At 39.7% G+C, this 23,799-nt stretch overlaps 1 protein-coding gene across 1 annotated transcript in view; it reads right to left on the minus strand.

The window, feature by feature from the left end:
- Positions 1–7,924: 7,924 nt before the first annotated feature.
- The window catches only part of ADGRA3 (adhesion G protein-coupled receptor A3), a 118,620-nt gene continuing 102,745 nt past the window's right edge, over positions 7,925–23,799 (minus strand). Inside the window, exons 15-19 of the mRNA XM_030832196.2 lie at positions 22,046–22,170; positions 20,850–20,973; positions 12,909–13,054; positions 9,674–9,769; positions 7,925–9,536 (exon numbers count right to left, since the gene is read on the minus strand). Of these exons, the coding sequence (XP_030688056.1) occupies positions 8,294–9,536; positions 9,674–9,769; positions 12,909–13,054; positions 20,850–20,973; positions 22,046–22,170 (1,734 nt within the window). The 3' untranslated portion in view covers positions 7,925–8,293. The remainder of the gene's footprint in view (positions 9,537–9,673; positions 9,770–12,908; positions 13,055–20,849; positions 20,974–22,045; positions 22,171–23,799) is intronic.

A 23,799-nucleotide genomic window follows, 5' to 3' on the forward strand; every position in this document is an offset into this window, starting at 1 on the left:
TCAAAAATGACATGATCTTACATAAGGAAAATTTAAACATTGAAAACAAACTGTTAGAATAGACAAATTCAGCAGTTACAAGGTACAATATCAAGTCACAACAATCAGTTGTGTTTCCACTAATAATGAACAATCCAAGCAATGAAATTAAGAAGACAATTCCTTTTATAATATTATCAAAAATAAATAAAATACAGTTGACCCGTGAACAACACAGCACAGGCTTAAACTGTGCAGGGTCCACTTATACATGGAGTTTTTTCAATAAATGTGTACTACTGAAACTACTACTATAACTACTACATGTCCTATAATAAACATGTTGTAATGTCAATATGACCCAAAGAAACCTACGGATTTAGCTCAATCCCTTATCAAAATCCAAAACATGTTTTTTGCAGAAATAGAAAAATCCATCCTAAAATTCATTTGGAATCTCAAATAATCCCAAATAACCAAAGTAATCATTATGTGCGTTATTATGTCCCCCAGAACTCCTATGTTGAAGCTCTGACCCCCAGTAGCTCAGAATGTGACCGTATTTGGAGACAGGACCTTTAAAGAGGTGACTGGGGTGGGCCCTAATCCAATCTGACTGGTGTCCTTAAAAGAGGAAATTTTGATACATTAGAGAGACGTCCAGGATGTACATAAAGAAGGGCCATGTGAGAACAGAGAGAGAAGGTGGCCATCTGAAAGTAATGAGAGAGGCCTCATAAGGAACCAAACCTGTCAATACCTTGATCTTGGACTTGTAGCATCCAGAACTGTGAGAAAATAAAAGTCTGCTGTTTAAGCCACCCAATCAGTGGTATTTTATTATGGTAGCCCTAGCAAACTAAAACTACACTCTTGAAAAAGGAAAACAAAATTGGAGGTCTCACACTTCCTGATCTCAAAACTTATTACAAAGCTACAGTAATTAAGAGTGTGGTACTGACATAAAGAGAGACACATAGGGCTTCCCTGGTGGCGCAGTGGTTGAGAGTCCGCCTGCCGATGCAGGGGACACAGGGTTCATGCCCCGGTCTGGGAAGATCCCACATGCTGCGAAGCGGCTAGGCCCGTGAGCCATGGCCACTGGGCCTGCGTGTCCGGAGCCTGTGCTCTGCAACGGGAGAGGCCACAACAAGTGAGAGGCCCGTGAACCGCAAAAAAAAAAAAAGGAGAGACATATAGATCAATAGAATAGAGTAGAGAGCCCAGGAACAAGCCCTCAGAAACAGGATCAAATGATTTTCAACAAGGGTGGCAAGACTATTCAATGGAGAAAGGACTGTCTCTTCAACAAATGATGCTGGGAAAACTGAATATTCACAGGCAAAAGAATGAAGCTGGATCCTTACTTTAACATAAAATGTATCAAAGACCTAAATGTAAGACTTAAAACTACAAAACTCTTAGAAGAAAACATAGGGGAAAAGCTTTATGACACTGGATTGGCAAAGATTTCTTGAATATGATACCAAAGCATAGGGAACAAAAGTAAATATAAACTGGACACCAAATTACAAACTTCTGTGTGTCAAAGGACACAATGAATAGAATTAAAAATAAATCAATGAAATGGAAGAAAATATTTGCAAATCACATATCTGATAAGGAGTTAATATTCAGAATAGATAAAGCACCTACAATTCAACAACAAATAACTCAATTAAAAAATGGACAAAGGATTTGAACACACATTTCTCCAAAGAAGATACACAAATGGCCAAGAAACATGTGAAAAGATGCTTGATATCACTTACCATTAGTGAAATGAAAATCAAAACCAAAATGAGATATCACCTCACACCTAATCAGGTAAGCTACTACCAAAAAAAGAAAAGAAACAAACAAAACCCAAGAAAATAAGTCTTGGCAAGGATGTGGAGAAACTGGATCCCCTGTGCGCTGTTGGTGAGAAAGTAGGATGGTGCTGCCCCTAGGAAAAGCAGTACAGTGGTTCCTCAAAAATTTTAAAGTAGAATTACCATATGATCCAGTAATTCCCTTCTGGACCTAAACCCAAAAGAACTGAAAATAGGGACTAGAAGAGATCTCTGTACACTCATTTTCATAGCAGCACTATTCACAAAAGACAAAAGGTAGAAACAACCCAAATGTCCACTGGCGAATGAACGGATAAAGAAAATGTGGAATATACGTGCCACCTTAAAAAGGAAATAAATTCTGACATATGTTTACAACATGAATGAACCCTGAGGACATAATGCTAAATGAAATAAACCAGTCAGAAAAAGACAAATACTGTATGATTCCACTTACATGAGGTGTAGAGAGTACTCAAATTTACAGAAACAAACTAGAATGATGATAGCCAGAGGCTGGGGGCGGGGAGTGGGGAGTTGTTTAATGGGTATAGAGTTTCCATTTTGCAAGACCAAAAAGTTCTAGGGATTGACTGCAAAACAACTGTGTATATATTTAACCTTTAGGAAATGAACCTTCCAATATAATCATTTTTAAATGAGAATATGAAGGACATAGTTTAGCAAAATGGATACTGAATTTCTAGTGAATTCTTTTCAAAATTGACCATCACATAATTTGCAAACTGACCTAAAACCTAGCATTTTTGTTTGGAACTCATAAAGGATCAGTGCTTAAAAGTAAGATTTTAAAAAAGGTAATGAAGGGCTTCCCTGGAGGCACAGTGGTTGAGAGTCTGCCTGCCGATGCAGGGGACACTGGTTCGTGCCCCGGTCCGGGAAGATCCCACATGCTGCGGAGCGGCTAGGCCCGTGAGCCATGGCCGCTGAACCTGCGTGTGCGGAGCCTGTGCTCCGCAACGGGAGAGGCCACAACAGTGAGAGGCCCGCATACCGCAAAAAAAAAAATGGTAATGAAGACTAGGTGGGAATAAAGCTCACTGTTGAACATACCAGGAATTTATCCCTGTGACAATCTGATTAATTGCTCACTAAGCCATCTCCCTTTCCTCCCTGGACACACACCTAGACTACATTTCCTGGATTCTGTGTAGTTAGGTGTGGCCACAACTGTGTTTTGGCCAATGGATTGTGGGTAGAAAAAATATACGCCATCTCCAGGCCTGATCCATAAAACCCTCCCATGTGCCATCCTCCATCCTCTGAGGAAGTACCAAGAGAAGGGCAGAAACCTGGGTGAGAACTCCTGGGGAGAGGTGCCATGCTAGGAACGTACATGCCAGACTATTTCAGCAAGAAACTTTCATTGCGTTAAGCCTCTAAAATGTTGACTTTTTAAAAAAGTTTACCCAGACTCAACATGAAAGTTAAAAAAAAACTAAGCGGTAAAAACTTGTTAACCATGGTTGTGGCCACCAAATTGATGTTTTTACACAGTTTCATAAAGGAATTGACACTGATAACAAAAAATACCTGTTTAGAACTGGAGTTCATTACTTTCATACGGAGTATCTTCCTAGACACAATCTTCAACCTGAGTTGGTACACATGACTAGACCTGGCTTTGCAAGCAATCATAACTTGCATATAATTGCTCATCTGAACACTCAATTTTTCTGTACAAGCAAAACATCAATATTATATGCCAAGACAGAATGAACACAATTATTGCAAAATTGAAAATATGATTAGCTGAATTCTTTACATTGTTGCAACAATCCCATTAAGGAATGCATCTGAAGAGCCCTCTGAAAATATTTTGAACTTTTTGAATATACTTAGAAAAGTCTTGTAAACAAAAGCCTTCATCAGATAGGCTCAAACTAGATGGCAGCAGCATACAATGGAATTTAACTCTTTTTCCTTCTACCATTTTAAATACATGACACAGAAGGACAGTACATGTTTCAAACAGAATGAAGCAAAACTTTGTTAAACAAGTTCTAAGCTAATTCTAAGCATCCAACTCTATAAGCAAAGGTAGTGGTCCATTGCTGACTATATAAATGGGGGTTCCTTAATATTAATATTATGGTCCTGTAAGTTCACACTCAGTATCCACCTATGAATCAGTGACATCCATGGTGAAAAGATGCTGAAAAAAAGCTATGACCAGAGGCTGCCTGAGACTTCATCCCACACAGAGCTGGGTATGCCAGGGAAGGTAGAAAGACAGGACTCATTAACCTACAATAATTAAGTTAATACTCAACTTGTGTTTCTCAATTGATGCCTCCAGTATTCCAGTATTACCACTGGCTATGAGCCTCTAATGGCCAATATAAGACATGGTTCTAGACTGGAGACCCATAGGTAGGTTGGGAAGAAAATTCAATTAATACCAAAACTTAAAAAAAATCTTATTGATTGCTATTTCATCTTTGTCTAAAACCAAGCAACATACAGTCAAAGATTTTGATTACTGACAAATTTATAAAGTTACAAATTTCTCCTTGAGGAGTTTGCTTTATTTATACAAATAAATCTATTGGTTTTATTATTACTTATATTTCAGTGGGAAAAAAAGTGAGTTGATCCATGTGACAGTATTAATATAAATTTAGGGAAAGTACAGCAAAATTGGCGTAAGTGATAAAATGACTTAAGTTCGGGAAATATAAGTAGTTATAAATAATCAAATCATTTCTTAGCTAAGAGCACTGAAGTGAATATTAAAGTAATTGAATGATTCTGGGAATGTGAAAGGAAAAACAAAATTAACGTTTGTTTTAAATTTCGGATTGCTGTTGTATGCAACACTTAACTTGATGATTTAGTTTAATTCCTGCATCAAATGTATTCAGTTAATTTTTTTTTTTTTTGCGGTATGCGGGCCTCTCACTGTTGTGGCCTCTCCTGTTGCGGAGCACAGGCTCCGGACCCGCAGGCGCTCAGCGGCCATGACTCACGGGCCCAGCTGCTCCACAGCATGTGGGATCCTCCTGGACCGGGGCACGAACCCGTGTCCCCTGCACCGGCAGGCGGACTCTCAACCACTGTGCCACCAGGGAAGCCCTCATTCAGTTAATTTTTTTACTTCCTCTTTTTTTATGGTCTCAACCAACTTCAGTTTGGGTATTTGAACTCAATGCCTGAAATACACAGGCCTAAATGTTTTAACATTGTTACTTCTCAATAATAAACACAATCTAAACCTTAGCATCTACACATAAATTGCCATCTGTTTATATTATACCTATTTATATAAATAGTGAACATGGAGTTACATTAAGTTACACGTGCAAAACAGCCTGAGATTTAGAAATTAGTTGCCACCTATTTACAACCTGAAATATTAACATACTTTTACACATGTATATAAATCACAAAAAATACTCATACACAAACCTAATTTCTAATTGTTACCTAAAAATAGATTAGTATATAACATCATTATATACGTATGAAGTGTGCATATTACACACATTACATAGTATAGAACAGCTTGATTTAAAGAAAAACTTTCATGGAATAAATCATGTGTGTTTCCTTAAGTAGATACAACCAATTATACCTCATTATGAAATTAAAACTCAAAATAGGGACTTCCCTGGTGGCACAGTGGTTAGGAGTCCGCCTGCCAATGCAGCGAACACGGGTTGGATCCCTGGTCTGGGAAGATCCCACATGCCGCGGAGCAACTGGACCCATGCACCACAACTACTGAGCCTGCTCTCTGGAGGCCACGTACCACAACCACTGAGCCCACGTGCCACAACTGCTGAAGCCTGAGCGCCTAGAGCCCATGCTCCGCAACGAGAGAAGCCACCGCAATGGGAGGCTGGCACACTCAACAAAAAGTGGCCTCTGATCTCCGCAACTGGAGAAAGCCCACGTGCAGCAACAAAGACCCAACACGGCCAAAAATGAATAAATAAATGAAATTTAAAACAAAACTCAAAATAACCAGGATGAGAAAGTTTAGTAAAATTACAGATAATAGACACTGTGAAGAGCACAGGTGCTTGCCTTCAGAGAAGCAATCAAAGCACAGCGGACGTGGCATCAGAGAACATGGACCTGGTCCTGGATGTGGCATAACCTGCTGGTACTTCAGCAGGTAAGAAACTCTTTGAGCCTCAGTTGCTGAAAATTTAAAATGAGGAAAATGAATGAGCCAATTTTTAAGACAACTGAAGCATACCTTAAGAGTTTATGATTCTATGAAAAACAGAGAAACCTCAACTAGCAACAAGCCATAGATTATAAAAGACAAATATGGGAAGGATGCAATGTTTTATTCACTTCTTATTCACAAACATGAAATTTCAATTCAAATACTAAGAATATAATGCATCAAGTCATCACTCATCAACTATGCTTTGTGTATCAAAACACTCTGAATATTTTTAGTGGAATCTTCATTTTATTCCAAATATTTGATTTCTTTCCAGTCCCCAACTCTACCAGTCCCAGGCTTCTCTTCCTTCTGTTACCTACAAGAAGCTCTGTTTAAATTAATAAATGCTTACTGAAGGGTGAACATTTCCAAGAAGGGAAAGCCCTCATTTCCTGTGGAAGTAGGAAAAAGCAGAAGAACAAAGTTCTTTTTCTATTTGACCTACGGGTCAAATAAACAGATTAAACGTTGGAGTGATATACTGAAAAATAACAGAGAAAAATTTAAATAACAATAACAATTAAAAAAAAGAATTATTTACTCCATTCCTTATTAGTTTGTCTTGGTCATTTCTAAACATCATCCTGCACATATATATCAACTTACCTGGAGACCCTAGGCTAGGCGGTAGTTAAATGTACAGGTGCCAGATCTATCTACTTAATTGCCTTGTTTCCTCCATCAAAAAGAATGCCTTTAAAACAACACCTAACAAAAGGCTTAAATAGAACCACCAGTTTTATTATTGCGAAGCAAAATAATTTCTAATGCAGTAACCCAATGCAAAATGAACACTTAACACTATAATGCGTGATCACCTGGTATCATCTCTGAGAATTACTCTGAGTAAGCAATAAATTGCTCGGATTTTGAGGTTTATCAAGCTTGACTTTAGCATTTCTTGGATATATATTTTGAATCTGATCTGATTCAAACCTTGAGACTATTGCCAAAAACAGATCTAAGCTGTGCCAATCTTTTCAGGTGTTGACTTGCATATCGGAGAGAAGTGAATGCACAAAGGAGCCAGGGCAGACCCGATCTAACCTTCCCGGAAAGGACCCCAGTGAGCCTGGAGACAGGAGATAGATAAGGACTGCAGTGCATCACTGACCAACGATAACTTTTGCATCAGACCTGTGCTTGCCCTTAGAGAGGAATTTAAAAATTAGAACTTTAGCATGAACCTGAGGAACTTTATCTGTTTAAGAACAAAGTAACAGCCAACAGATAGGAGCCAATATTGAAGAATCCAAAGTAAGTGAACGTGAACCTTGTATGACACCTTTTCATTTACGTTCATATATGGGAAGGGGATGAAGAGGCAAACTTCCAGTTATAAAATAATTAAGTCGTGGGGATGCGACATACAGCATAGGGAATAGAGTCAACAATATTTTAAGAACTTTGTATAATGACGGATGGTAACTAGACTTACCGTGGTGATTGCTATCTTCATAATGTATAAAAATATCAAATCACTATGTGGTACACCTGAAACTAATATAATAAGTCAATTATATTTCAATTAAAAAGAAATAACATGTGCTGGGGAAAAAAAAGAATGAATAGGAAAACCAAATATAAACCACTGAAAAGCCACAAAAATATCAAAAATAGTATTAATAAGATGGGCAAAAGTAATGCAATTTAGGAAAAGCTTTTTAGGCATCTCCGTTTTCAAAAAAAATTCTGTGAGATTTAAAAAAAAAAACTTGTAGCATATAAAAAACTGTATTTATAAAATACAACAATCCAAAAGCTCTTTGATTTATATGCCATCAGTGGAGCTAATCATGTAAAAATCTGATAACTGATACGTGTATAATTCTCATTAAACTATCCCAATGCACAAACTTCATTAAAATAGCACTAAATGCTCCTAAAATGTAAAAATATAAGATTGACACAATGACAAACACCTATTTATTGTATTACATACAAGCCTGAAATGTTAAGTAGATATTACAGATCCCAAGAAAATTACATTTCAGCTTCTCAAAATGTCCTGCTGGTGCTCTGACAACTAAAACAAGCCACCAGAGGGCTTTTAGAGGGTTGTTTTTTTTTAAGAGGTTTTTTTTTTTTTTTTTCAAAATTCATAAAAAAGCAACACGTGGGGGATATAAAATACATAAAATACAAAACTTAGAAGTTTATTCAAAATTCTTTTGAATCCCTAAGGTGGCTGTAAACAGTCGGTTTTTACATGTTCATAGCTTAAAGGAATTTGAGTGTCACAGTTTATGTGGATTTCTGCCCAGGAAGCCCACCAATGCTACACAGTAGTTTCGTGTTTCCATAATCCAGTCCTCACATTGCCAGTGCTATCCATACCCAGCAAGGGTCCATCCTGCCCAGTGCTTTTCATTGGTCCGTTCTGAATGGCTAAGTTGAGGCCGTAAGACTTCTGCTGACTTTCAAGTTCAACTACAGTTGGCTTCCTCAATGCATCTTTTTTACTACTAGTTGAAACAGGCTTTTCAAAATTCCTGCTGCTTTTGGGAAGTGTGCTACAAGCATCACTGCTATCTTGTTGAGGCGGGTTGTACTGTCTCTCTCTGTAGGCTAAGTAAGCCCTTCGACTCCGAGAGTGTCCTTCATTACTGCCCGGCCGGCTTTTCGACAGGCCATTCTGCACGCTGCCTTCCACGCTCGTGGGGACGTCATACGCATATTCTCTTAGGACTGTGAGTCTGCTGGCCCGGTGCCCTTTACTTCTGTTTTTATGATGGCGGCTTGGGTGTACGTTTGTTCGAAACGGAACTTCTAAAGGCGCCACATGCATTTTAATATCATTGTCCATCGAATGCTCCGTCAGACTATTGTCAAGCTGAGGCGTGGCGTTCAAAGGTAGAGAGTTGGCATGGCACTGAGCTGCAGCAGCCTGCAAGTTTGTTAATTTGCAGCCCTGGGAGGAGTTTTTGAAGCTCGAGGCACTCTTGTTTGTGCATGAAGATTCTGTGCTGCTGTTGGTGCACTTGGGGGCCTCCCCGCTCGGCCCACTGGAGCTGGGGGGCTGCACATTGACCTGGACCGAGTACGCGCTCCGGCCCGGACAGCAAGTCATGATCCATGCGAGCCGGACGTCCTCCCTGTTGACACAATGGTGAACCACGATGAATGCACTGAGGCTCAAACACGTGGCTCCGAAAAAGAAGCTAAAAACCAAGTCTAAAGGGTAATACAAAGAAACAGCCAAGGCCCCAAACATCCACAAAGCGACATATAAGAGCAAGGTAAGGCTGGCTCCCAAAAGCTGAGAGTGGAAAGTATGCTCATTTTCCAGGGCTGATGTCGAGATGAGGGAGACAGACAGGGAATCCTGATGATTTACTTCGCCATTTTCATTGGCTGCCAGCCTCTGCTGCTCCTCACTGGGTTCCTTCAGCTCGTATTTGCGCTCAGGATGTCTTTTCAACTGAATAAATATGCTTAGAAAGTACATACAGTTTACAAAAGTGATGAAGCTGGCAGGCCCGTAGAAGGCTCCCAAGGAGGGTTCCCATGCCATCCAGCAGCTAGGAAAGAAAATGGGGAACCAGTTCAGATGCTACACATGTCAACACACCGTGTAAGAAACTGCAGTAAACTTTAGTGCTTCGGAAACAGAAGAGAAGCAATCGACTCAGGTACGCAGAGGACACTAAATACTCACTAGGGCGCGTTTGGCCGACTACCGTAATTCTTGATGTTTGCCGCCGCTGTTATGCCACAAACTATCACGGGTATACCGCCACCGATCAGGTAAAACCTAGAAAGGGCAGTGATGGAAATAAGAGCACATCAATCCAATTCATTAAGGTGGATACCTCACAGTATCTCAGTACTGCAGAAGTTATTCCTTAAAGATTCATCACTAGTCCAATAATGCATTGAAGGTTAACACTTAAAGCCTGCTTTGTTAACACTAACATTTTTTAAAGTTCTTATTTACTTTGGATTTCTTTCTTTTAAAAAAGCGTATAAGGTTTCTGAGTTAAGGAAAGCTGATCAGCTCCTGCCACCCTGTGGACAGGCAAAGTAACAGTAAGCTACTACAGGTAGAGCTTCAGTTTATACTTTTTTCTTTTGGGGGAATGGGGCTTCTTTTAGATTCAGCTGATGAAGCAGAAAGTTAGTCCACTACATAATGGACTTTAAGATCTTACTGCGCCACAGGTCAGACTAAATATGTAATGACGTTATTTATTTATTAATGTCCGGCTAAACCTGCATATTCCAGGATGTTCTACTGCGGTGTGTGCTTATCTTCAGTCAGCTGAGATTGGGACAAGAAAGATACCTGGATCCCAGCAACGTCCTGCAGCACTCAGGCCCTTCCTGACCCCTTGCCCACAGACTAGCTGGTGCAGGAAGAAATGAGGGAGACAGAGTGGCTGGTCCTATGAAGAACAACTTTTTGCGGGGAGGTACAGCTTCTTTTGAGTTCTCTGAAAGGAGAACAGGGAACGTCCTACCCCGGCTAGCTACCCCTGGGTACAGCCAATCTTAATTCTGTATTTGCCAGGTTCAAAGACACAGTCCAAATGCTAACTGGCTGGATAAAGGCAATATTCGTAACACATTTTCCATACATTTTTTCTTAGTCATGCTCACAGGTACTAAAATCCTTCAATATGATATCATTGCTGAAAAAGACAGCTAATTACCCTATAAAACTATAACCCTGTCTTCTAATTTCACAGATTAGAGGCAGGCCAACGTCCGTGGCCCTGCCCTTCTTCCTGCTATGCTAATTCATAGCTGCTTCTTACCTGAAAAGAAGGCATCAGTTCACCCAAATTTATCTCGGGCTCCACATTCCTCTCTGCCACTCCTTCCCCACCCGACTCTGGGACTGCCTGTTACCAAATAACCCTTATTTTGCAGCTGTAAATCTTCTTCTCCACGGCATATTCCTTCCAGCCTATAAGTCTATTCACGTTTTCCCTATCTTCTAAAACTTTCCTTCAACCAGCACCTTCTTTCTTGCTCCCTTTGGTGACAAACCCCTGGAAACAATAGCACCAAGTGCCTCACCTTTGTCACCTTATTGTGAGATGAGGCTGCTTCCACCTACCATGCTACTGAAACCGCCCTCTCTGAGGCCAGCAGACTCAAGGCAAGCCCCACATCCACCTTCCAGTTAGCCGCAATGCTGGGGTTTCTTTAAGCTCAGGGACATGGGGGAAGGAGAGCATCCTAAAGGGTGCGCCTGCAGTGTCTAAAGCAAAGGGGGTACCTGCAGGTCACTAGGGACTGCACAGGCTTTGCAGCCCAAGCCGCCTTTTTGTTTTTAATCACCTAACAGAAAGGAAACCTAACAGAAACCTAACAGAAAGCTGCATGAGGATAGGTAGGATTCCTATCTCTTAGCCAAACGCCATCCCTCAGTTCCTTTAATACCACTGACAGGGGTGTCAAATCACATCCTGCAATCTGACCATGGCCCAGCACTCCTGCTGCCCCTTCCCACCCATGGAACCGCTCTCCCCCGAATCTTCAATGTTTTCTTTCAATTCTTCCCTTTATCTGCTATGGCCCACTGATACGGTCCAGGGATCATTCTTAACTAACTTTTCTCTAGGAGAGGTTGCTCGTTATCAGTGCTTCAACGAATACACGTGAAAACATCTCCTGTCCTCTCCAGAGTACACGTAGCTCGATTTCTCTGCTGAGCGCCAGACTCCCAAAATGTAAACTTTCCACGACAGAGTACTGGTGAGCCCACCTCCCCTGTGCTTACCCTCCCGGAGTCCCCGCATCTGCTTTTCCTCTATGATTTTCTCAGTTGATGGACGCACCATCTGCAGAGGGGCCTTAGCGAACTGGAGTACACACTCTGCAGCCACCTTCGAATCCTGGCACACACCGTCAAATCCAGCTGGCCAGCAATCCTGGAGAAACTGCCTCAGGTGTCTGAACACGTATCCTCTCTAATCTCCATGCCACTGTTCTAGCTGCAGTCCTCACGGGGACCCCCGAATGACCTCAGTGGAATTATTTATATATGCCCCCTACCCTCCAGCATTCCAATGTATAGCCCACATTTTAACCTGGCCCCCCACCAAGGCCTGAAACGCAGTTTTCACTCTGAATCCCACTACTGTACACTGTACACCCTAGATTCCTGCCTCAGCCAAACTGCACTGCTCAAATTTGCTCAGCTCGCCACGGGATCCTGTATCTGTAGTGCAACCTCCATCCCTTGTGCCGGTGGTCAAGCAACTCCTAATAGCCTACCATCCCCCCGCAGAATTAATGGCTCCTTTGTTGATACTTTCAAATAACACATCTCCACTCCAGCTCTTACACAGCTGCAGCGGGTTCTTCTTTCAGATTGTCTCCTCAGACTGTAAACCCCTCAAGGGCAGGAGGTTTTCCTTCAGTCCCTGGCCCAGGGCAAGGTACACATCCAGCATTCAACACACTCAGAGACACTGATCGACTGACTTCTACTCATCCAGCACAAGAATCCATTGACAACGGATTCAGATTGTAATGGTAGGAACAGCATGACCCCAAAACTGTCTTGTCTTTTGTAGAGAATAACCACATGGATATGTACTTGACTAGGTTAAAATCTATCCCATGACCTCAAGGAAATAGAAACAGCTCATATTTTCACAGAGCTTACTCTGTGGCCAGTACCATCTTAAGTGCTTTACAAAGTCAGTCACTTATTCCTCACAACAACTCTGTGAAGGAGAATCATTCCCACTTTGTATGAGACAGAAAGGCATAGAGAGGATACATAACTTCACAAAGCACTCCCAGTTGCAAGGCTACTTACAAGTCCATTTTTTTTACTTTCCAAAATTCACTGAGCAATTTTCTGTTATGACCATGCTTCATTAAATTTAAGATGTAATGGACATTTAACATAAAACAGTACACAAGGTATTAGATACCTGAGCATTGGTCTTGGTGGAGGTGGCAGCTCATCAGGATCCTGGCATCTTTTAGCTTTTCTAGTGACTTGTTTGTAGATATTTCGAGCTGTCACTCCCACCCAGAGAACTGTAGCAAGGGTGGAATAATGAAGAATTATTCCAACCTAGAAAGAAGATTGAAGAATACATGAACTAAAACAAACAAAATCCCCCTTTACAATCATAAAGTACAGTAGCTGCCAGTAAACTTTATCAAAAAGATTGGTAAGTTACTTTTGAAAATCTGACTCAAAAACAGTATGAAGGTGTATTCTAATGATCAATTCCTTCACCTGCTGATAAAACAAAGAAAGCACTCTAACAGATGTATAAGAGGATCAAATCAACAGCTGGACCTAGGAGGCCCACAGACTACAACTTATACCCAAGATGACTCTAAATATATCACGGAATTCACTCCTGGACAATAAGCCAAAGACATGTTACTCATAGATGCTATGTTATAAATTAGAGTTGAGTTCCCAAAGCCCATTTTAAGGAGGGATATAGAAGTCAAGGGTAACTAGAGGGTGGAAGTCACAGCACACAGAGTCAGAGACCTGAGTAGTTCTAATTCAGAGCTTTTATATATCAAAATGGTAAGTGAGCAATATAACAGATTGATTATTTTAAGTGAGTGAGCTCTGAAATCAACAAGTTTGCCTGGTTTTAAAACAAGAATCAACCCCTTATGACACCTTAGCAAGCTTGCATAACATTTCAAGCATCGTTTTCCTCATCTGTAAACTGAGACTATAAAACTACCATGAGGCTTTGAAAAAGACAGTCTATATAAAACATTTAGCACATCGCCTGGTCCCTGATAAGCAATTAAAAATACGGCAATATTTTTATTATTACTTATTAGGAGTATGGTTTTAAGAAAATAATGTCAATCTTACCGAAATTAATGTTTCTCATTTGAACAGTGGAAGGATTAGCAATAACCATCTCTAGGGATTTTGTAGGGACTGAATGGGCACAAGACCTGAGACATAATAAGTGCTTGATAAATGATGGATAATTGAAATATATGTAAATGACACCAAGTTTCTTCCCAGAGGGGTGATGAGGGGCATGTTTATCATGTAACCTGTGTTTGAAGCAACACCAGTTAAAGATAAAATTCTAGATGAAGATATGTATGGGGCTAAGAGAGGTTTAAAATCTGTTTTAAAAAAAATAAGTACGTGGGTCATTGGAGCAGAAAGGACATAGTTCAGCTTTCTTATCTAACTAGTTACTATCTTTTTGATTCTTTCTTCTTACACAATGATTACAGGTAAAATCCTATTAATGAAAAGCTCCAAGGGGAAAAAAAATTTGCTTTTAAAGGATGGCTCTCCAATTTCAAGAAAATCAAACTGATTGACATTATCAAACCTAGGTCAGTAACAGAAGCATTTAGACTGCTGCCTAAGGCTCATTTTAATGAGAACCGATCTGCAGTTAAACGTGGTGACATAAAAGCTCAGGTATTATTTTGCAGGGCAAGATACTAGGGTGGTCACTGTCCTCTTAATGACTGGAAGGGCTAGGAGGGTGGATCCAGCCCGGCCAAACCAGAGCGGTCAGAGTATCTTCTTATTAAGAAGAAAAGTGGCTCCTTGGTTCTCGTTAGTTTTACTGACTGCACTATAAAAGCAAAATTTACAGATATAAGTGGAACAAATAGCATAAAATAACCCTTTGAGCTACCTGGAGTCACACGAAATATTGTAAATAAAAATAGTATCCTTGGATTTGGTGCATAGAAACCAAACATTCAAAACAAATCACTGATATTGACTCAAAATGGTATACTCTACTGTTGCTAGTTTTCTCTGACACAGAGGTCAAAAGAATGAGACAGGGCTGTAAATAAGTTTAAAAACAGAAGTTAAAAATACTTTCAACGGAGGTGCAAGATGGAGAATTTTCTTGTTTTAGATCTAAGAGGTAAAACTCAACCTTTAGATTTTGAAGTGTTTCTTATGGCATTTCAAAACATGCAGAAGAAGTTTGCACACCTGAAAGATACTGAAGTCTTCTAGTTAAACAATTATTACCAATAGTGGAATTTCAGGAGTCTGATGTCACCTGCTAACAGTCACATAAGCAAATCACCGAATATTCCACAAGAACCAGAATAAAGTAGCAGGCACTGAGAACTAGCAGAGAGGGTGTTCCTGTCTTTTGAAAGGAGGGAGGTGCTTCCTATTTTATTCTCCATCAGACACTTGGGCTGTACTTGAAATATAACCTCACTGTCACAATTTCTTCCAAATAAACAAGAAATACATGTGGGAAATCTGTAACCAGTTTGGAAATAAACAATCTAATTCATTAGGGCATGTAGACAATTCATTAAATGCAACAGATTAGAACTGAAGAAAGTCACCTTACCTCAGGGACGACAATATCCAAAGTTGCAAAATGGATACAAAATGCTCATCCTGAACAGTCGCACTTTATATACTCGTTACCTAACCATAAACTGCTCACATACCAGAGACCAGACATTGTAACAATTGGACTTTTAACCACCAATAAAACTGCAATCATACAGCATGCACAGCCAAGTGTGCAAAAACTGATCTTTAATAGTCAGATATGAATATATATAAAAATTAAGAGCTTCCACTTTTGAACGCCTGCTATGTATCCCAAAGTGTATCAGACAATTTTGTGCATGCTTCTATTTCATCCTCTTAGCATCCCCATTCATTTAGCGTTACAGACAAGGAGGCTGAGGCTGAAAGAAGTTAAATCATCCACCGGAGGTCACATGGTCAGTGGCAGGGCTGCAACTCATAGTAGACCCCTCTACTCTGCGGGTCCTCTCTAAACAGGCAAGCACAGTTATTGGGGTGGGGTGGGGGACAGGACACACAGAGTCAAAGAGACTGTCGTCTGAATCAGGCCTCTGCCACCCAAAGGCCCTAGTGACTTGGGGCAAGTTTTTTCAATTCTCTAAGACTCAATTTCTGTACTAATAAAATCTGTGAGTAAGAAATACTTCCTAGGGTTAATATGAAATTTAAGATGACAAACTTGCAGTAGTTGGCAAGTAGAAAGCTCTTAATATCCACGGGTTGAATCTTTCCCGATGCATCTCACTTGCCACTGCAGCGGTCCTCTGGATAAAAGACATCAGAGAACACCTGAGAAGGTCAGCTGGCACGATATTTAATAGATTAAATCATGAAGTGGTAGAGCAACAAGGTAACTTAAATAAGATCCAGCCAAATCCTTTCACTGCAGAGCTAAGGAAACCAAGGACCGGAAAATTAACGCTCAAGCAGTTATTCGGCAGCCCGGCACGACCCAGAACCCAGATCCTTTCCCACCTTGAGTCAACAGCCCCTTCTACTCTATCACTCAGCTTCTCCGTTCTCCTTTGGATCCTCTTGCAAAAAGAGAGTTCAAGGCTATAGAATGTGTCCACGGCACCACCCAGAACGGATGACAAAAGCAGCAGAGGGGGAAGTACCTGGCCGGTGGGGCATTTAATAACCTCAACCAATCACTTCGGAGAGGAACCTGTATTAGAACCTGTCCACACTGTTCATAAAATACGTGAGCTCTGAAACGGAGAGAAGCCAAATCTACACCGATCATGTGCACATACAAAAACTGCCTGTGAAAGGTGGACACTTTAGGGTTCAGTTTTAGAGGTGGAAGAAGAGCCCAAGAAACATGAAGCCCCTACTAAGGTTAGGCAACTAGTCATACGGGCTGTTCTGGCAGACACAGCTGGCTACTAACTGAATTAAGTATTAGAATAACAAAGTGAAGTAAGTCATGTCTGGGTCAAAAATAACAAGAATGATGTTATGTCTTTCACAGAGGAAGGAAAGAACACTGTTAAAAAGAAAAAAAAGAACAGAAGAAAACAACATATAAAACCTGTCCATCCCCCACCCTAGCTTTTCTGGGTAAATCCTTAACTAACAGACATCTGTTATTGAGACTCTAATAACTCAGTGCAATTCCTGCCCTTCTCATTCTAGAAATGGTACAAAATACCATTCAGGATGATGAAAGGCAGTCATCTTTACTATGGCCTCTTTCTGTTCATTTCCTTAGTGAAATAAATTTGTCTATTCCAAGAAATCAATGAATATTTTTAGATAGAACTGAGACTATTACTACCATTGTGTGCTGAATACACTCCTAATTGTTCATGCTCAAAACAGCTCCAGGTGGAATGATTTCTACTATTAGCAAACAGAGGCCTTTTTTGTTCATTTATCCAATATCTGCTGAGCACCTACTATGCGTCAGGTCTTACACTGATTCCTGGATAAACACTGGTGAATCGAATCAATATAATTCCTGCTCCTGTAGAGCTCTGAGTCCAGAGACAACAAACAGGTAAACAACAGTCAGTCACAAAGTTTTGTAGGCACCATGGAATTTTAATAAGCACCAGAGGATAATGAGGGGAGGGGGGTGGAGGGACTGCATCTCTGAAACAGTGACAGTAAACTGAGACCTACAAAGTAAGTGGGAGTGGGCCAGGTAAAGAAGGGGAGAAAGACTGAGAAAAGAGAAGCACTGTTTTTTGTACATGTATTAAGTTGGTCCGAGATCCGTTACCTAACTTCTCATAGGCTCCCTAACAAATTTGTTTTCAGATGCATAGTAATGGCCTGAAACAGGGAAATATTCTGCACTGCTAAGAGGTAATTATATCAATAACAATAGTAGTAATAGCGTCTAACTGAGCATTTACTGTATGCCAGGCACTCCTGAGTCATTTAATCCACTCAATTCTTATGTGCGCGCACGCACGCGCGCATACATACTTTCAATCGGATCTCATGAATACAATATTGGATTAATCATCAGCCTTAGGTTAATGACCATCCTAATGACTGGGCCAAGCACAAAAGCATAGCCTGCCTTTATTTAGTTATTTAATTACCTATTGCTAATAATAGGTGTCCAAGAATCTTTCAATAAGACAAAAAGTAAGATCTTGACAAAAACCTGTATCAAACCATATGGTCCCCTTCACCCAAGGTAATCATCACCCTGTATCCTGTGTTTATCATCCCTTTGCTTTCCTTTTTTATACAGTTTTGTTGCACTTATATATTTTCATTAAAAGTGTGCTGTTTCATTTTAGTTACATTCACCTTTATTTTAAAAAAAGATAGCAGGGTGAATGTCACTTACGGGACTTAATTTTTCACTTATATTCCTGAGATTGACTCACACTGCTATGCCTTGTTGTAATTCAGTAATTTTGACTCTTGTGTAATATCACCGTTTATTCATTCACCCTCTCAGTGATCGACACTGGGGTTGCTTCCAGGTTTCTGCTACTGTGTAGAGTGCTGCTATGAATATTCACAGGCACACGCCTGTTCCACGTGTGTCAGCTCACTCTGAGCCCAGGAGTGGGACTGTAGGTCCAGGGTGTGTGAATGCTTACCTTTAGAAGGTAAAGCCTCCTGGAGTCATCCGCTTACATTCCCACCATGTATAAATAAAACATGTGGATCCACATGTTCTTCAATACTTGGCATTGTCAGGCTTAATTTTTCTGACAGAAAAACGCATAGTATGGTAGCTATCTGAATTTGCATCTCCGTGACCACCAATGCCATGGAACATCTCTTCAGGCGTACCCTGGCCCTGTGTTTACTCTGCCGTCTGTCATTCTCGCCACTTTTCCACGGTGCTGTGTGTGGCATTCTCACTGATTACAGTTTTTAACATATATATATATTTTTTTTATTCTAATGCTCTGTCAGTGGTTATGTATTGGGAATAGTTTCTTCTAATTTGAAACTTGTCTTTTCACTTTCCTTAGGAATCTTAATTTTTCAAAAAGATCTCATTTTTAATTTAGTTCAATGTATGTCCTTTCTAGTCATATTTAAGAAATCCCTCCTTATCCCAAGGATTATGCTATTTTCTAATATAAATGTTCACTCTTTGGTTTGGACTTATGTAAGTTTTTAACCTACCCAAAGTTGACTTTTTAAAAATGGCTTTAAGTATAGATCCATTTTAATCTTTTTCCAGATGGATTTCCCCAGCTCCCTTAACTGTACAGTGGTCTGTCTTTACCCAACTGATGAGGCAAGTAACCGCTGTCTTGTACCAAAGCTCTGCGTGGGACTGCTTCCAAGCTTGCTCTTCTGTGTTGGTCAATTTATCCATCCCTACACCAAACACTACAGTTTTAACTACAACAGCCTCAAAAGTTTGGATCATTAGAAGTCTTCCTATTCTACTATTTTCCAGAAGTGTCCTAGCTATCTTTGGTTCTTCTTTACTTTCATATAGATTCAAAGACCATTTTATTGAGTTTCATGAAAAATTCTCTTATCTATAGGTTAATTTAGGAGGAACTGCCAGCTTTCTGATTTTAATTCTTCCTATTCTTGGACCTAATGTATCTTTCCATTTATTTAGGTCTTCTTTAATACATAATAAATTTTTACCTGCAAATCTTGAACACTTTTTATTATTTCGAAGTACTTGATATTTTTTGATACTATATAAACGATACCTTCTCATTGTTTTCCCATAGTTGCATTTCTGCATACTAGCAGCAAAATTTTGTACATTAAACTACATTTTAAAAAAACTACATTCACTTTTGCTAAACTTTCCTATTTTTTTCAAATAATTTACCTGGAAATTATTTTAGCTTTTTTAATATAAATAATCACATCATCTGACAACAACTCGATTATTATTCCCAATTTACAGGTGAGAAAACTGAGACACAAAAATGTTACATATTGAAATCGGGATCTAGAAAAGATAATTGTATTCCTATGTTCACTGCAGTGTTACTCACAACATCCAAGAGTTGGAAACAATCTAAATGTCTATCGATAAAGAAAATGTGATGTATACATGCAACGGAATATATACTCAGCCATAAAAAAGGAAATCCTGTCGCATACTACAACATGGATGAACCTTGAGGACATTATGCTAAATGAAATAAGGCAGTCACAGAAGGAAAAATACTGCATCATTCCACTTATATGGGGTATTTACATAGTCAAGCTCACAGAGACAGGAAGTAGAACGGTGGCTGCCAGGAGCTGAGGGGAGGGGGAAATTGAAGGTTGCTGATCCGTGGGTATAATTTCAGTCATGCAAGATGAAAAAGTTCTAAAGATCTGCTGTACAACATTGTCCTTATAGTTAATAACTGTACTACACACTTAAAAATTTGTTAAGAGGGTAGATCTCATTATGTGCTTTTCTGCAATAAAAAAAAGTTAAATAAATTGCCCATAGAAACACTGGAAACAGGAGAGCTGAGATCCAAATCTAGGTAGTCTGAACTCAATACTCTGTGACACTGCTTGCTATCATGTACATAGAAAAGAGTATGCAAATAAATAAAATTTTACATATTTCCTATTCACATATTAGTTTTGATTTTTTATACTTACACTGCAAAAATACTGTTTACTAAGGCTACATATGTAATAATTTATTTGAAATTAAGAGTTGACCATATTTTTAAATTCTTTATATGTACCACAGGTAAAAAGTTTCTCATTTTTACATCTTACAGTTAAAATTTTTTCTAATTCCTACTATTTTCATAAATAGATAAAATAATTTTTAAAATCCTACTGTCGGAAAATGTCACTTCTCTTTCAATCATAGTCAGGATTTTATAAATTTTTTTAATTAAATGTTTGGCATTATAACAGGCATGACAAGTAGCACAAAATTCCCCAAGACAAAAAGACAAGCTCCATAAGTCATATATTCAGTTGTGAAACGATAATTCAGAATTTGAAGTATACTGGTAAACTGTTTAAGTGACATACAGTTTGACTTTAATTAGCTAAAGAAAAAAGCTTTAAAGAAACAATTTTCCTTTTATAGTTAATGAAACATGACATTTCTAATAGCAAATTTTTTTCATTTCAGTTTTTTACTTTGACTTACTGCTTGGCAGACGCTGGCATTTCTGGTTTGAGTTACTCCTCCCACAAAGATCACACATGTCAGAAAAATATGAAAGCATAAGTTCACAAGCATGTGCCAGCCTTTGAGACTGATTCTAATCAAACTGTTAAAAGAAAAGGGAAAAAATAAGACCCAGGTTAGTATACTTGAAGCTGGACATCTTCAAGTTAACATTTCCAACTCATAACAGGCCAGATGTAAACGTTTAAACATTTTATTAAAACATACTATCAGACACACACACACACACACACACACACACACACACGGTTTGAGAAATCACTCAATACAGTTTCTTAACATTTAACTTTGCAGTACAGTAAAAAAGACAAGTCAAATGGAACTACTACATCCACTAAAGGCTAAACAAAATCTCCATAATAAGAAATATGTGAGCTTTTGTTAGTTACAATGTCTTATGACAGATGGATTACTTGTTTGCTTCCCAGAGATTTCTGCAAGGTGCCAAGCTCTATTTTTCCTGACTTACTAGGATAACATGGTCTAAATGCCCAGTGCATTTCTTCCTGGCCTTTCATAATGAAATGCTGAAGTCTCTCTTTTTTACATCAAAATCTCCTTGTTTCTTAACTAAATATCAAGAAATGTCACATATGTCCTGCTTAAAGAGGAAAATACATTCTAGCAAAACCTCTTGTAAAGTGAATTTCTGCTTAGAAAATCCTTTCAGCTCATTATTTCTCACCATAAAATAAAAATTTCTGTAGCTTTGCCTCCAATTAACAAAAACCATATCCCACACTTAAATTCCACAAACATTCTTAAATGCTGTCTATAAAAAAGAATATCACAACAGGCAAGAATTTATAAAACAGAAATAATACCACAGTCTGGTTCTGGGAGACACATCTGCAGGTAACCAGGCTCCACCTTATCTCCCCCCCATGCCCCACCCCCCAGCCACCAACACAGACTTCCCATATTCTTTCCCAGGTACAAACCCAGCAAAGTGACTGAGTGCTGTAGAAGATGAATTTACCATCACAGGCACTAATTATTTATGTCTTGAATTGCATGAAGTGAAGAAGGCCTGTAGGTATTCTGAAGTAATCGTCCTTACTTTGGAAGGATAGCATGGTATTAAACTCAGTTTTATCCTAATTAAATGTGAAATAAACTCCACAGACCTCTATTCACAAAGTGTTATTTCTTACCTGTGATGGTATATGTAACTGACGATGACCACTAAGAGGCAGAAGAGAAGAATGACAGCCGTGGTATAGACCACAGGGTGCAAGAGATTGGCTGCCTGGGTATAGAGTTCAGATCCCGTCAAATCCTAAGGGGGGGAAATGAAAGCATTATTCTAGGAGCACTTCTCTGGACATCTAGTTACTGAGATTTTCTCAGTGACTAAAACCTACCGATAAACAGAACTCTGGCCCTTACATCTCTTCATTTTATTCAAGGACTATGGTTCACGCTATTTTCCTCACACATTACTTTGCCCTCCTAACTCCCATGTGTTAACTACTCATGCAGTGTGTGTATACACATACACTCACACATACACACACACTCTTGTCTTACCATAGACCATCTGCTTTACAAATCTGAATACTGACTCTCCTATGAGGGTAATGGAGAGAGAACAGCAGTGATTTAGAAGGGCAACCACAGACTTCATCCTTTTTGATGCCCTTTCACCCACTTATCACTCTGTGCATTCACCAGCTGATAAAGCACAAAGCAGCAGCATCTTCAAGTCAATAAAGCCTAAATAGATCTCTCTAACCTCCCACAGTCAAGTTCAACAAATATGAATGAACCAGACATGGTGCAAAGCACAGGGACAGAGTGGTAAACCGTGGTTCTTGCCCTTGAAGAGCTGAAAGTCACAGGGCACTAAGATGCACAATCAGATCACAGTAATGTTTGATGAACAAGAGAGCAGCCCGGTGATGGGAGCAAAGAGGTCAAAGATCAGTTAACAGTAAATAATAATAGCAAATCACTTACATAGCATTTACTATAATCCAGGCACGGTGCCAGCACCTTACACAGAGTAACCCTATGAGCTGGGTATATTGTTAGCCCATTTCATAGCCTGAAAAACTGAGGCACAAAGAGGTTAAGTGCTGGGAAGGAGGATTAGATCCAAAAGAGCTTGGTTACCAAGGTTGTGATCCCAAAACCAAGGCAGACAGTGCCTTCCTAAAATGAAAACAGTGGATAGCTTAATGCTTCCTTCCTTATAAAGGACCAAAGCAGGCTGGGAGGACGCCTGCACCCAGGCCGGACAACCAGGGTTTCGGGGTCAAAGCTGTAGATTTACCAGATCCTAGCACTAAACTCTCTTTCTAAACTGATTCTGAAAGCTGCAAAATGGTCAGCTGGATGTGAGAAGGCGTTCATAATGGGTGCACCTCCAATCCGGAAGTTCTTGAGACAATTCCGGAAACTAGAAAAACTAGATGAAAGACAGGAGGGAATGGGTGACAGACAAGGACACTGAAGACGGGCTCAACGGAGTAGGGAAGGAAGCAGCACATTTTCCCATAGAAGAATCAGAGACTGACTGTATAATTACAGATCCAAAAAGATCCTATTAGAACACCTTAACAAGCCCCTCACCGTAACAAATTACGAACAGAGGCCACGGAGCCTGACAAAAATCAGAGTTAATGGGCAACTGTGAGATACCACACAGAAAACTGCATTCCAGCCCAGGCACTCGACCCCACTGTGATGAGTCTCGAACATACAGTCCTTCTCTTTATTCGATAAATGTTAACTGGGTACCCACCATGGCAAGGCGCTACGCTAAGCACTGGGCATCAGCTAAATGCAGGACCCTCCAGGGCTGACAGTCTATAAACTAAGACTCGAAAAGGAAAATACAAGACAAAAGCCTACCGCCACCATTCTGAACCTGCCCTTGTGAGATGCCCGCGGGATCGGTCTATGG

The sequence above is a fragment of the Globicephala melas genome, chromosome 5, assembly GCF_963455315.2.
Source record: "Globicephala melas chromosome 5, mGloMel1.2, whole genome shotgun sequence".
Lineage (NCBI taxonomy): Eukaryota > Metazoa > Chordata > Mammalia > Artiodactyla > Delphinidae > Globicephala > Globicephala melas.